At 32.7% G+C, this 17,286-nt stretch overlaps 1 protein-coding gene across 1 annotated transcript in view; it reads right to left on the reverse strand.

Annotated features, from left to right (window-relative positions):
* LOC131875011 (sugar transporter ERD6-like 4) overlaps positions 1 to 17,286 on the reverse strand; it is a 40,274-nt gene that overhangs the window by 13,455 nt on the left and 9,533 nt on the right. Inside the window, exon 2 of the mRNA XM_059219011.1 lies at positions 504 to 704. Coding sequence (XP_059074994.1) covers positions 504 to 704 — 201 coding nt within the window. The remainder of the gene's footprint in view (positions 1 to 503; positions 705 to 17,286) is intronic.

Here is a 17,286-nt window from a genome sequence, read left to right on the forward strand (position 1 = left end):
CTTAGCTTCTAAGGTAACGGCCTCACTGGATAAAACCCCCTATACAGGAAAATTGGGAGGAATTAAGCTTCTAACATTTGCTTTATATTCCACTCTCAGACAACATTGAGCGCAAGTTGCAAGCAAATTTTAGCAGAATGAAAAAAAAACCTAGCATGTGCCTTTGACTTGATTGTGTCGATAAATTTCCAATGGAAATGGGTTTTAAGCCTGATAATGCATTCATGAGGATTACAATTGACCAATACATAAGGATAAAATGAAATGCTGCTTGGCATCTAAGATTCTAAACCAACCCAGAAAACAAATGTTCTAACCCTCATTGTGCACATTTCCCTGTGGCTGTTATAATTAACAGCTTGAAAACATCAAGAAGAAAAATAAAACAAGTAATTGTACAAATGAAAGAGAGCAGATGAATACACTCTCCTCAAAATGACTGGTTACATCAAAGAGAATAAAACTTACTGCGAACCCAAAGCTACAATAAGTGTACATAGTACAGCACTAGTAGAACTTCCTTTGGAAGTAACCCCTGGAACTTGACTGCTGTTGCCACCTTTCTCAATGATAATCCTGGAATTGCTATACCAACTATTTAGTTTATGAATCAATGGTCTCTTTACATCTTCATGAGTCTCCAAATCCCCATTAAAACTCATTTTCAGCTCAATGACAGCCCAAATGAAAAGCTTACTAAAAATCTACATAAATGAACAAAATATATAACAAAACCAACTGAACTGCATAAATTTGTAATTCTACATAGAGTTTGTGCATAGCCTTGGTAGGTGAATTACAAAAGAACATATCAATAATTTCAACATATTTCATTCATGTAGGTAGGAATATTGGCATTTTTCGATGGTATGTTGCTATCATTTTGAAAATTAAATTTAAATAAAAAAACGGTCAGTCAAAGTCTTGTCTCCATCTATCCAGCTCGTGATTTTGGACGTAGGCAAGATTCCTCAAATTTGTTAGTTTCGTTGAGATACGCAACTGAACTGGTTGCCAAATACCTTTCAATCATGAGTATTGGGTAAACGACTTGCATGAGCAGTTAGTAGGTCCATGAAGTAGGGACAGATAGACTAATTTCACATGTTTTTCCTCCCAAAATCCACTTATCAAATAAGTGTGGCTGTTTATAGAGAATGATCTGGTCGAAGGAATTTTTATTAAAAATGTTATAATGAATCCAAATCTTCAATTAATTAATGGATATGTTAATTTTGAATTTCTGAGGGTTTATAAAAAATGAATGTTATGCTGAATCAAAATTTTGCAATTAATTAATAGATATGTTAATTTTAAAACTCTTAAGGGTTTATTAAAAAAGTTAGAGTGAATTCAAATCTCCAATTAATTAGTAGAAATGTTAATTTCAAAATTCAAAGATGTTATGTAAGTTTACCATTTTTGTGAGTTGAGTTATAATAAGGTAACAAGCTATGTGTAAGGGTGAAAAGTATATATGTTTTATGTTTTGACTCATCTTGATCTATTTGTCTGAAATGTAATGAATAGCGTGTAAATAACATGTTTATGCATATAAATGATTAACTTAATCTAACTTGATCATACCCAAATCAGTGGTATATGTTTGTAAATGTGGGAAATATTTCCAAATCATCTCTTAAAGGACTCCCTATTTTCTATTGAGATGATTGTATCACTTGTTGACCACATTCAAGATGTAGCAAATATTTGTGCGATACATCGTATTGTAACGTTCGATATGGATCTTAGATTATTGGCATTATCTCTCAAGGGCAACATTTTGACATGCATTACTTTTAGATTGGGATCAATTGGGTATTGCTACATTATTGTACAACAAATTCATAAAAAGGGTAGAGGCTTTATTTTTATTGATAATCTTGCTACAATAAAAGAGCTATTATAGAGCATATAGACTTCAACATCTAATTCAAAAGGACATGGGAGAGGAGTACTATTGAGGATCATTCACTAGTAGGTATGGATTTTATGTATTGTTGAAAGCTTTATCATCTCAATCTTGGTGTCATGATACAAATATTGGGTGGAAGGAATCTTTGCAAACGTATAATATTGTTGTAAAACTGCTCTAGTGATTCCAAGCTCATTATTGCCTCAGGCTCCTTATTATCTCCATATGCAAATCATCTGCTTATCCCTTTGATCTCAAGTTGTATCATTTGCTCATAATATAGGCAACTTGTGTCATTAAAAAGAATTTTTTTGCAACATTAACTACATAAAATTTAGTTATATATTATATTTTATATTTATTAATATATGGACTCCATAATATTATTCATATCTATTGAATGCGTAGTAGACTTATCCATTGGTCATCAAATGAGCAAAAGCCCTTTTAACTCATGGGTAGATAATGCCATGGTAAGGCATATGTCATCAATACCAACCCGATAAAGGACTCTAGGAAAATTAAGAAGAATCTAAAAATGAAGAATCTTGTAATAAGGTTTTCTCATGAATTCATGGCCTTTAAAGTGCAATTTACTATCCAAGATATTCAAAATCACTTTGAGGTCAATATTTCTTGCTCTAACGTAGCTTGTTGCCCCATGTATTCTCGAGCCCCATCAAGATAGAAATCACACCTCTAGTCTAAAAAGATTGCAACTGTCTCCTCCACATCAACCCAATATATTCCAATCTTCCCACACACATGTAGTTCAAATGATTAATAATTGCAACAATTTCAATACATGTTTTTCACAATTCCTAGCAATTTGTAAGTTAAAGTGTGAGCAAATGGTGATCCATGACTATGTTTTCATGCTAACCTAAAACATGGGAGTGATGCAACAACATAATAAAGTGTTTTGTTTTAGATGGGATCTAAGGTCTGAAATGACAAGAGGTTTATGGACACTAAAATTTTCACTGAATTATTCCCCTAATAGTTGACCCTTAATTCATCATCATTACCACTTATCATTTATTAATCATCACAATTTACCCATTTACCACAAATTATCCATATTACATTACATTATTAATTAATAATAATTTTCATAATTTAATTAGTTTATACTTTATTCATTTAATTAATAATATTTATCATTTAATTAAATGTGAATTAATTATCCACTTAAAATTTCTGTTTTCATCATTTTAGTTAACTCAGCCATGACTAATTAGTTAACTTGGTTTCTATTTAAAAACACAATTTTCATCCATCAAGTTAATTCCTCCTTAATTTAGAAACTTCTTCCTTTTTCCTTAATTCATGATCTGCGATGGAAACTGCACAACTATCCATCACTTAAATAAATAATTAAATACTATAATATATTGGCCTCAAAAGAGAGAATTTCTAGTTTGTAGTTGTATTGACTCTATTGACTTTCCAATTAACTTATGTCATCATTCTCATCTTCATCTTCATCTCACTCAAAAGTCTATAAATAAAACCATATTCATTATTGGAATACATCAATCATATCTTCCCTTTTAAGGTTTGCAATGGAGTTTGTAGATTAGGATTTGTTTTGAATATCTTTTGTTAGTTTCAAGTCTTTGTAATCTTTAGTTTATGAATTTCATTGTTTACATTTTGTGACTCTGATATGAACAATTTTTTTTTTTTTTGACTAACTTTGTTGTATGTGAGCATGATTCTTTCACAGGGTACATAATTATTTATAAGAAAACATGTTTCGATTGATGATTGTGCTTTATGATTTCTAATGTCATGTTTGAATTGTGCTTGAATTTTGTTTCTTTCATTTATAAGTTTTGATCAAGATCTAACAATTTTGTAATTGTTGTTAGATTTTTTTTTATTATTTTTAAAAAAGTTTTAAAGATCAAATCCATAGTTTCATAGTAAAATATATGGTTTGCAAGTCAACACATACTTGCTATTAAAATCAATCTATTTGAATTTAAGAAGTCCTTTGCTAAAAGTGCACATTAAAATGTCAATATCACTATTAAAATTGCTAAAATTGTGTGATCATATAATTAAATCTCCGTTATTTTGGCAAACCATGGTTTATTACTATTAAAACCTACATTTTTCAATAAAAATGCTCTGCTTATTGTAAAACTTGCAATCTATTATGTTTTTCAATAAAAAATGAAGCATTGTTTATTGTCAATTCACATGTAGACCTATCAAAAACACTCTTTTAAAGGGTAAAATCTTGGATATCTTGTGAGAACCACCATATGCAAGGTGAATGCCATGCTAAAATAGGTAAAATTTACTCTATTGCTATTTAAAGTCACCTATTTACTACTTAAGAATCATCCAATTTTTTGTATAAGGTTTTTATTTTATTGTTTAAAATAGCCTTTTTTTGCTCTTAAATTTATGTGTCTTTTTATGAAAAAAGCATTAATCACATTTACTTGTCAAAACCATCATTTTCAAGTGCAAACCCATGTTTAAATTACCAAATCCATGTTTAACTTGTCAAAACCGTTATTTTTAAGTGCAAAACCATGTTTTAATTTCTAAGTCACGTTTAACATGTCAAAACCATTATTTTCAAGTGTAAAACCTCTTTTTAAGGTCAATACCACTATATTTAAGGTAAAACCATGAATTTTTAGCTAAAAACCATTTCTTGGAAGCTAAAACCATTGTTTGCATGCGCAAAACCATTATTCACATTCTTAAAGCCGCTATTTGTGAGTTGAAACAACTATTTGGAAGGCAAAACCATTGTTTGGAAGAGAAAACAATGGTTTGAAAACTTAAACCCCTATTTAAACACCATCTAGTATTTTTTTACTTAGCCCCTAGTCATATTGACGAATACGAGCCAAGTTGTAGAGAGTTAAACATGTAGATCCCCCTTAATGTAATTTTTGAACTCGAGGCCCTCCACTTAATGTGTTTTTTGGTAAAATCTACTTGTAGTTTTTTGCAATACTTATCTATTTTTCAACTTCGTAGGCATTATACAGCTAGCTTTAAGCCGAACATAGTGGAGTGGGTCATTTTTCCACATTAATTCTCAAGAAACAAGTATAATCATCTGAAATGAGTATTTCCTTTGTAAACTTCAAATTGACATAAGTTTCGCTTCCAATATCACTTTTTAGTAATTTTTATAATTTATCATTTTATTTATTTATTTGATCTCTTCTTATATCTATCTTTAACCAATCATTGAGTGCAACTTCCTCTGGTCATCAAAGAACAAAACTTGAAAACCAATCCTTTTGAAAGCCAGAGAACAAAACATTAAACTTCTAACAAATTGTTCTTTATAAGATAACTACTACAAGAAAATTTTATGGATATTTTTCTTTTTATGTGTCTTTTCAAAACATTGCTATGAGGGATTATAATGAACATTACATTTCAATTTGGTTAATCAAATAACAACTATCTTTTATTCTAAAAGGTTGTGTACAAATACTCTTCTCTTGCACACTTGTAGACCAACTAGTGATCATGGATTGAGCCTTAGATATCTTTGTGGTGTTTTGAGGACTCCACAATTTATCTTGAATCCTTTGATTGTCTTTTAGTGTGGTGCAAGGGATGCAGAGCATACCTTGAAGTTAGTCGCAACATACTTCCTTGTGAGATAAAATTAACCACGGTAAAGCTTTTAGCAACCTTTAGCAAGGGATCCTATACTTTTCTTTCAGGTTGTAATCCCTAGCTATCCATTTATGGGTAGAAATTACCAATTGTGGGAACACACTAAGAGTCACTCCTTCTTGATTAGTTTTAGGATTGTTGGTGTGTTATTTGTATCTATTATTGTTATATTAGAACCTCACCATTTAAGACCCAACAAGGACCTTATCCTTTTTGAGCCTTAGATTTTGTAATAATCTTTTTTTTTTAATGGATAATAGGCCGTGGCCAAATAATTGTATTAATAAAATGAAAATACATGAAAGTTTACAACCAATTCTGTGTGGGCACTGATAGGAAAGAATCGGGCGAAGAAAACCTCCGGTCTTGTCCAAGGAAAAATAATTCCTAGAAATAATCAGGTAATACAATAAATGGCCAAATGCAATTTCAGAAAATTACAATTGATAATTCTTGTCGAGTACACCATACTCATTCCATCACTGATGGATGCATAATTTGACTGCAATGGAGTCATATTCTGCTCATATTGAGAAGGTGTTGTTCTGAGTAAGACATGACGAAGATCTCCACGTGAATCTTGCAAAGTCAGATTGCCAAAACAAAAACCACATTCTTCCTGCACACTGTTAGGCTAGTTCCAATTAATAATTACGAGCAACTATAACCCAAAATTGATAAATTCCTCTATTTTGTCTTAGTACCAACATTTTCATAGATTTCCACTATGAGGACATACCCGAATATTTCAAAACAAGATAGATCAATATACTCTCAAACCTGCCTGATAAAACGTACTGATGCGTCAAAGAGAAATCAAGGTAAGAAAGACTCAAAGCAAGATTTAGCTGCCAAATCTAAGTAACCATAACATAACCCAGTCTAGGGCCGTGACAACCTTAGACAAATTTAGGAGACCTAGCCATGGAAAATTGATGAAGGAAGCGAGAATCCCAACCTATATCTACCTACAAGGACGCGAGGATAAAGACAAATATATATACAAAACATAAAAGAAAGAGAACTCTAATTAAGAGCAAAGACATGCATGCAGGGGATCACGCCAAAGCAAGGGCCGAGAGGGTGAATAAACCAAAATTTGAATATATCTGCATGAATCTATATATTCACAAACTTGAACCCAAATGTTAGGCCGACTATATCAACCATATATATATATATATGCAAAATTTTGAGAATGCACCCAAATCAAAGAAGACAATTAATTAAATTTGAGGCGAAAGAAACAAACTAACAACACAGCTAAGCTAAATATAATATTAGCATAAACATCCATATGTCTATATTACTTTCAATAAAACTTAAAGAAAAAGTAGTCATTAGGTATCAAAGGTGTCTTGTTAGAGCCAAGAGAGACGATATAGTTAAGGGTAAACCAAAAGAAAAGCAAAAAACTGCCTTGCAGAAAGAGAGTAAGTCCTAGGACTCAGGAGAGCCCGACTCCTTTTCAACCGAGCCTTACTTGCTGACAACCTTGAACTAACAGAGGATTCTCCTAGTCTAGAGGCAAGGGCAGAGGGGATCTCTACATCGTCAGGGACTACTTCAATGTCTTCCGCCTTGAGATAGTTAGCAAGCCATCTATTACAAGGCGATTTTTTAACATGCAGAAGCCACATGAGGAAGAAGAAATTTCCCTTCCTTATCGGGTTGTAGGCCGCAAAGGCAGCCTCATCTTCTATTTCCAAGATTGGAAATCTTGGCACTAGTCCATATGAACCTATCATAGTTTCTAGGCTTAGGGACTGTTAAATCCTCATCCACATTGATGACAACCCTATCCGATTCGTCCAACAGTTCCTTCTTGAAGACACTTCGGCATAATTTCATAACCACCTCCCTATCCTTCTCAAAGTGCATGGCCACCACTAGAAACATTACAACTATATCAGAGTTGGCCCTAGTTCGATCATCATTCTTGATATACTATTCCCCTAATATTTTCTTAACCGCCCGAATAACCAGGACATTAGGGAAGACAAGAATACCTTTCAATCTATCTTCTTTGATGTCCCCTGTAAATGCCATTTGTCTCTTAAGCCCAACTAGCCTCAACGATGTGTCCATAATGACCCCAACTCACTCAGATCATCAAACAACCTAGATTACCTTGGAAGGACCAATTGCACTACATAAAAAGATATAAGAAGCCACTACTTTAGTAATCGTGCTTAGAAAAGCGTCGTAAAAGACAGCTCTGCTATCTTGAAAAAGGACCTATTTAATCGCTTAAGAGTGTCAGAGAGGGAGGGATGAAGGGTCACAATGCAAAGAAAATGATGAAGGATGATATTTGAGATCAAGGTAATTAATACTGACGACGTTTAATTGAGCTCACTACGTACTAATCACAACTAGCGCGCGAGACAAGGAAGGTCAAATCAATGCCTCTATAGATGCTGGCATAATAGAGGTTTTAAATCAAAATAGAAGAGAAGGCTATGTAAGAATACATATAAATACATATATTAATGTATATATAAATGTATATATGAATATATATACATTTAAGAATAGATAAATATATATACAATTTTATGATTCTAAAGAAATGTATATATAAAACTAAATTGAACTTAAATTAAAAATCAATACAATGTATTATTCATATACTATGTCAATTGAGGATAGCATATGAAAATATGATCTGGATATGTCTGCATATAAACATATATGTCTATATATGTATGTATGTATGTATGTATGTATGTATGTATACATGTACATGTATACACACACACACACATATATACATACATATGTATGTATATATATATATACATATATATATACATATACATATGTGTACACATACATATACATATACATGTGTACACATACATATACATATATGTATGTATATATGTGTACACATACATACATATATGTATATGTACGTGTACACATATATATGTATACATATATGTATATGTATGTGTACACATATGTATATGTATATATATATGTATATACATATATATATATGTATGTATATACATATATATGTGTGTGTGTGTGTGTGTGTGTGTGTATAAATATATAAATATATATATATATATATATATACACACACACATATTTATTTATACATATGTATATAGACATATATATATATACACATGCACACACACACACACACACACACACACACACACACACACACACACACACACACACATATATAATAATCTTTTTTTAATTTCTTAGTAAAGGCTTTCAAAACCAAAAAACCACAAAATCCCAAAAATCCAAAAATCGTAAATCACCAAAAAAATTAGTGTGAATAGGTTCATGTCATTTTTAACTAGGTTGCAAGGGAAAAAGCATGGACCAAAGTACTACAAATCCATTTACGATTGGTTAGTATAGTCAAATCAAGAGTTTACACGATAATCCTACTTTTGATGAACAATACATGGTAGATTGACTTGAATACTCTCCTAGTTTTGTCAATTTTATGAAAGACAAGCTTACTAAAATGTATAAATATCGCTTTATAGGTTTGAACAAAACACATTTCCTAGAGCTACTTATAGAGGGTACTACACTCTCCCTAAGGTTTGACCAATCTAACTCGAGTAAGCTTATTAAGAAGGAAATTGTAGTTACATCAACTTTTGAAAATCTCTTATATGAAATGACTCTATATGTAATCATAATTGTCTCTAATATCAACCAACATAGAAAAAATAACTTTACCATGCAAGAGCCCATCGTGACATTAAATATCCACAACCAATCACATGAAAAATCACAAGTGATCACTAACCCTCTTAAGCAGTTCCACGTTGTCTAATCCTATTAATAGGTATTTGACTCCACCTTTCTTACAAATAAAAACATGTTGTCTAACCCCACTCTTAGCATTCAACCTAACTTAACTAATCAAAACATCCAACAAACCCACAACTCATTCCTCAATCCAATCATTACCACCTTTGTCTTTACCTCAACCATCACATACCCACTTAGCTACAATTTTATCTTATACTTGATCACAACACACAAAATATCTTATCTTCCACTACCAACAAACCTCATCCTAACATCAACAATACACAAAACACCTAAACATAACAATTCATCCTACTACAATATATTCAACCTCCAACATATCAACCACCCTTAAACACGACACAACCCACTCTCCAACACCATCAACAATAATAATATATACAACCCCATATATCAACATCATCTACCTACTCCTCCAACACCATCAACAATAATAGTATATACAACCTCATATATCAACATCATCTACCTACTCCTCAACAACCACCGACAACAACAACAACAATACATACAACCCCAAACATATAATCAACAATCACCTCACTACCAACAACTATCATATAATGAATAGTCACCACCACATGTGCCAAATCGAATTCCTAGGAACCCCTTTTTCCCAATAGTGGAAAAAGATGGAAAACACCCTTTAGTGGATGCAAACAAGGACCTTACAATGAAAGAAAACATACAAATTCAAAGAATTCCTTTTGAAAAATCTATAGCATTGAATCCCCTTCGTCAAAAATTTTGAAGTGCCAAAAGTAGACAAATAAACGGAAAAGGAGATCCGCCTGTCAAATGTTAAAAAATATTACATGGCGTGTCATGAAGTGGCTTATTATGACACATATCTTTAGGAGGATAAGCTCTCAAGTGGTTTATGCACGTACCTCGTGGATCCATTACAAAATTTGTAAACCATTTCTCTTACACTATATAACATGAACTTTCAATGCTTGACCTATGTAATGCTAATGAAAAAATAGTCCTATAGGCTATACTAGCAAACTTTATCCCAAAAATGGTCCTTCATTTATAGGTCTATTATGTTACAAGTTTGGATGAGATTATTGAGAAGGGAGACACTATAGAGAAAGTCCTTATTGCTAAGGGTCAGGTAAAATATATAATAAACATAAAGACAATACAAATCAAATTAATGACAAGTCAAATTTTTGGCGTAAAAACAAAAATGTTGTAAGTGTTGGGGTGATTAATATTAAAGTTGTAAGTATTAATTGCATTTAACTTGTCAAAATCATCATTTTAAAGTATAAAACCATGTTTAAATTAGCAAATCTATATTTAACTTGTCGAAACCATTATTTTCAAGTCCAAAACTAGGTTTTAATTGCTAAATTATGTTTAATGTGTCAAAACCATCATTTTCAAGTGTAAAATCACTTTTAAAGGTCAAAATCACTACTTTTAAGAAAAAAACCATGAATTTTTAGTCCAAACCATTTCCTGGAGGCTAAAACCTTTATTTGCATGCTCAAAACCATTATTTGCATTCCCAAAACCACTGTTTGTGAGTTGAAACCATTATATGGAAGGCAAAACCATTATTTCAAAGAGAAAACCATGGTTTGAAAACTTAAACCCCTATTTGAACAACATCTAGTAGTTTTTTACTTAGCCCTTAGTCATATTTAGGACTAGGAGCCCAGTTGTAGGGAATTAAAGCTCTAGGTCCCCTTTAATGTAATTTTTGATCTCTAGGCCCCCCTTAATGTATTTTTTGGTAAAACCTACTATTAGAAAAATGTTTATAGTTTTTTGCAATATTTATCGGTTTTTCGGCTTCTTATAGGCATGTACAAAGCTAGCTCCAAGCTGAACATAGTGGAGTAGGTCATTTGTTCACATCAACTCTCAAGAATCAAGTATAATCGTTTGAAATGAGTATTTCCTTTGTAAACTTCAAACTAACATAAGTTTCACTTATAATATCAATTTTAGGTAATTTTTAAAATTTATCATTTCTTTTTTTAATTTGAAGTCTTCATTTATCTATTTTTAACTAATCATTGAGTGCAACTTCCTCTCATCATCAACGAACAAAACTTGAAAACCAATCCTTTCAAAAGCTAAAGAACAAAACATTATTTACTCCTAACGAATTGTTTTTTATAGGATAACTACTAGAAGAAAATTTTATAGATATTTTTCTTTTTATGTGTCTTTTAAAAAAAATGCTATGAGGGGTTATAAGGAACATTGCATTTCAATTATGGTTAATCAAATAATAACTATCTTTTATTATAAAAGGGTGTGTACAAATGCTCTTCTCTTGCAAACTTGCATAGTATTGAGAATAATAAACTACTTTTTAATGTTTAGGAGATCTATAGAAGGATTCCATCACCTTAGAGGATGAACTCAACAACACATTCCAATGTGGTATATTAAAAGGGGAGAACAAAAGTTGTATCTTAGTCTAGTCATGTCTTGTCAAGTTAATCTTTAAATCCCTTTGTTATTCAAGACACGAGGTGAAGGGACATTCGCTTACACCTAAGTCCCACACTTGTAGACCAACTAGTGTTTGTGGATTGGACCTTATATATCTTTGTGGTGTTTCAAGTACTCCCCTAGATAGCTTGTATAACTTAGCTTGAGTCCTTTGAGCGTCTTTTAGTGTGGGGATGTGGATTATACCTTGAAGCTAGTTAGAACACACTTCATTGTGATGAGATAGAATTAACCAGGGTAAAGCTTTTAGAAACCTTTAGAAAGGGATTCTACACTTTTTTTATTTGGTGGTAATCCCTAGTTATCTATTTACAGGTAGATAGTACCAACTATGGGAATACACTAAGATGCACTCCCACTTGATTAGTTTTAGGATTGTTGGTGTGTTCTTTGTATCTGTTATTGTTATTTTAGAGCCTCACCATTTAAAACCCAATGAGGACCATATCATTTTTGAGCCTTTGTTTTTTTAATCTTTTGTCTTGTTCTTAGTATAGTCTTTCAAAACAAAAAACCCAACAATGTTGAAAAACCAAAAAATCCAAAAAATTAGTTTCACTAGATTCATGTAATTTTTAACTAAGTTGCAAGGAAAAAAACATGGTGCAATGCACTACAAATCCATTTATGATTGGTTAGTACAATCAAATCAAGAGTTTACAAGATAATCTTAGTCTTGATGAACAAGACATGTTAGATCAACTTGAATACTCTCCTAGTTTTGTCAAGTTTATGGAAGATAATCTTACTCAAACCTATTCAGATCGTTTTATAGGTTTGAACAAAACAAGTTCTCTAGACCAACTTATAGAGGGTACTACACTCTCCCCTATCTTTGACAAAACCAACTTGAGTAAAACTTATTAAGAAGGAAAATGTAGTTACATCAACTTTTGAAAATCTCAAATATGAAATGCCTCAAAATATAGTCATAGTTGTCTCTAATGTCAACTAACCTAGAACAAATAACTTCACCATGCGAGAGCCCATAGTGACATTAAAATTTCTCAACCAATCACATGAAAACTCACAACAAGTCATTGCTAACCCTCTTAACTCTTACTACCCACTACAAGAGGTGTTTCCTACTTTTTTCTACTTTCATGTTGTCTAATCCTATTAATAGGACTAGGACTCCACCTCCCAAAGAAAACACATTGTCTAACCCCACTCTTAGGATTCAATCCAACTTAGCAAATCAAAACATCCAACAAACCCAAACCTCATTCCATTCCATGATACCCTTAATCTAATCATTACCACCTTTGTCTTTACCTCAACCATCACCTACCCACTTTGCTACAATTTTTTCTTATACTTGACCACAAAACCCATAATATATTATCTTCCACTTCCTACATCTTAACCTAATCTCAACAACAACAATACACACAACAAATCATCCCACACTAACCAACTATCCAATAGAAATTACAATAAATTCAAACTCAAACATATCAACCTCCCTTAAACACATCACAACCCCCTCTCCAACACCATCAACACCAACATTATATGCAACCCCATGTATCAACAACAATAGTATACCCTACCTCTCATGTATAAGCAATAGCCATGCCAATAACAACAATATACCCTACCTCCCATTTAGAAGCGATATCTACCCCAACAATAACAACAATACATACAAACCCAAATGAATCAACAACAATCACCTACCTAACAACAATCATGTAGCTACCAACAATTACCATATAACAAACAATGACCACCACATATGTCAAATTGAACTCTTGGGAATCCCTTCGCCCAAGAGTGGTGAAAGATGGAAGAAAATCTTAAGTGGATGCAATAATGGACCTTACAACAAAAGAAAACATGCAAATTCAAAGAACTATGCCCCTACCCCTTTGAAAAATTTATAACATTGATCCCCTTAACTCAAAATTTTGAAGTGCCAAAACTAGAAAAATATGAAGGAAAAGGAGATCCATGTGATAATGTTAAAGAATATTACATGGCATGTCATCAAGTGGCTTATTATGACACATGTCTTATGAGACTATTTCCCAAGAATTTATAAGGAAAATATTTTAAGTGGTTTATGCACCTACCTCATGGAACCATTTCCACTTTTCCACAATTAGTTGAAAAAATTGTAAACCATTTCTCTTAGACTCTAGAACATGAACTTTCAATGCTTGACCTATGTAATGCTAAACGAAAAAATGATCAAAGATTTTCTTCCTTCCTCCAAAGATGGAGAAGTTTTCGTAGTCACTTTCCATATGTTATAATAGATATATAGCTTTCCAATATCTTTTTCATTAACTTTATCCCAAAATAGGCCTTTCATTTGTAGGTCCATTGTGTCACAAATTTGGATGAGGTCATTGAGAAGGGAGACACTATAGAGAAAGTCCTTATATATAGACAAGGACAATACAAATCAAACTAATGGCAAGTCAAAATATTGGCTCAAAAATAAAAATGTTATAAGTGATGGGGTCACTAATACTAAAGTTGTTCAAATTGCACCAATAATGTCAAAATAGACCAACCCATCATTCAAAATTTCCTATGAAAATGTCTTGTTACTATACAACAAGGATCATCAAGACACCTTACAACTCAAAGATGTAAATATACTCCTTTAGGTGAATCAATATAAATAGTATCTGAAAAACTTGTCAAAGAAAACATTATTAGATATGCATACACTCAAACTTTTGACAAAAGAAAACCAAAATCATCATGGTATAGAGAAAATGAACATTGGAAATGCCATCAAGTTAAAGGTCATACCATTTCGAAGTGCATGCAACTCAAAAAGAAATGTCCAAGAAATTATTGATCACAACAAGTTTATAGTGGAAGGTCAATCATCCTCCTCACCTAATGAGCAATTAGGTATCTATTAGGACCCATCCCCTAAGTATGACCAAAATCAACCCCGATGCATAATAAATGTCCAAACCAAGGTAATCAAATAAACAATGTTCATGCTACACCCTTCTCATGACTTAGTTGTTGGTCATATAAAATAAGTTAATCCAAAAGTCAACACTTTCACCACTAAAGGTCCTAATTGTGGTGTCACCACTAGGTATGGTGAATTCACCATCCAAGGGACACTCACGTCCTCTCAACAAGCTACCCAATATGATTTACTTGAGCATCTTGGAAATACTTCAACACAATCTCTATCTCGGAGCTTCTCATATCATCACCTCTTTCTAGGGACATATTGGATCAAAATTTTAAAGAGTCATGAGTTCCTAGTAATATGAATCTTGACCAATTCCAAGGCCTCATAGGACACTCACCTTCTTCATATCACCTTGCCTTCATTTGAAAAGACATGTCATCTATAAAATTATACCATTTAATAGAACACTTTATATAGAGACACTTTTGCACAAATGTAAGGTCAAACGAGTCCTTATAGATGGCAAGTTTGATTTAAATTTGTATACATACAAGCTCATAAAATAATTAGGATAATTAAATGATAACATAGATGTCCAAAAGAAGACAAACATCAGAGCATATGATGAAGCAAAAAGAGAAATTGAAGGCATAGTATGTCTTCCCATCCAAGTTGGTCAAGTTCTACAAGAAACCATGATGCATGTCCTTGACCTTGAGTTGCCATATAACATCATCCTTGGTCATGCATGGATCCATGCAATACATGAAATCCCATCCCCTTATCATCATATTATCAAGTTTTTGTAGAATGGTGTAGAAATCACATTCTTAGCAGATTCTAATCTATTCCTATTGGGAAAATAGGTGTTGTACACCTTGCATAATAACATTGTAATTGTAATATTTAATTTTTATGTGGTTTCCCATGGACATGTATTGTAATATTTATTCATTTAATGTTGCACATGGATGTGTAACATGTAGAGATTCCTTGGGAATATTCTCGGGGCCACTTGATGAGTTGTATTGTAACATTGGGATTATTATATTGTATTTATTTAATATTGGGGAAAGATATTTAAAAAGAGAAAACTTAGTACCCAACATTAAATGTGGGGTCAAGGGGCTAGGAAGCACATGGTTTTACTTTACCCCTAGTTGTTTATGTGTGATCTTTTGTCTATATAAGCAAACACATGTTTAGTGGTTAAGGTTAGCTGGTAGTTTTGGGTTGTCATTGTCTTGAGTCCTTTGGAGGATTGCATTTGTGAAGCATGGCATGGGATGTGTGGATTCATGCTTGGACACATGGGAGTCTATTGGAGGGCTTGATGATTTGAAGGTATTCATTGTAACTCTTGTTTCTTTATGGTTGATTGATATGATGGAGTATGGAGGCTTTTGGAGGCTGGGTTTTTCCCTCATGAGGGTTTTCCTAGGATATATCTTGTGTTATCTTGTGGCTTGTCTATTTTGATCTTTTTATTATGGTGATTTTGTAAGCTTGTATGCATGCTTTCTCTCATGGGTTATGGAGGAAATGGATTATTTGTATGTGGGTTTAAAGAATTATTTCCTAACAAGTGGTATCAGAGCTTTCATAGTTGATTTTGAATGATAACCCTAGCTTGAGTGGAAGAGGTGCAAAGTGGAAGCCATGGACATGCATGAAAAGATTGGGACATTACAAGGTATGGAACACACTTGCAGGTTATTTTACTATAGATATGAGGGATTTAGGTTTGTTGTTGTGATGGGTTGTTTGCAGATTTGGGGTTTGGAAAATATTGGGTCAAAAGGGTTTCCTTTGGATGTGCATTTAAATGAGGGTTTTGGGGGGAGTTTTCAAAAATGACCTCATAGGACAAAATAGACTTCACCATTGGATCTAGGTTGGCCAAGAAACAAAAATTGATATATAATTTTCCCTATTTTGTCATAGTTGAAAATATTGCAAAAATAATTTAGTACCACGACCTCGACGACCGTCAATTTTGTGACAGTTTGCAAAAGATTAAAAAAAATGATTTCCTGTTAGAATTAATATTTTGTACCTGCAAAATAAAAAATTAAATAAAAATGTCAAAAATTATGTCAGTGGGCCTTTTTTGTTTAAAGGGCGAATTGAGAAAAAAATAATAAAGATTTATTAGGGGGTCACAGGCTCCTCCCCCACCGCAGATTGCGGTACTAATAGGGGTTGACCCTATCAGTACCCACGGGTACTGGCAGGGTTGGGCTCTATTAGCCCCGACAACCTCGCCGGTGACAAGGTACCACCAACGATGGCCCCGCCACTGTGCGATGGTAAAACTCACCAACCCTGCCCAACTTAAAACTGCCATTTTTAATATTAAATCAATCCGCCATTTAAATTTAATTAAATTCAAATCAGTTGGAGTTTACATGTCAACAAACCTTTTTTGTAAGGGTTTTGGATTAAATTATTTTGTAATATGATTTCGTTTATGAAGGAGAAAGGAAATTTTTAAATCCACAATTTATTTCCATATAAGGAAATTCGT

This window comes from Cryptomeria japonica, chromosome 4 (assembly GCF_030272615.1).
Source record: "Cryptomeria japonica chromosome 4, Sugi_1.0, whole genome shotgun sequence".
Taxonomy (NCBI): Eukaryota; Viridiplantae; Streptophyta; class Pinopsida; order Cupressales; family Cupressaceae; genus Cryptomeria; species Cryptomeria japonica.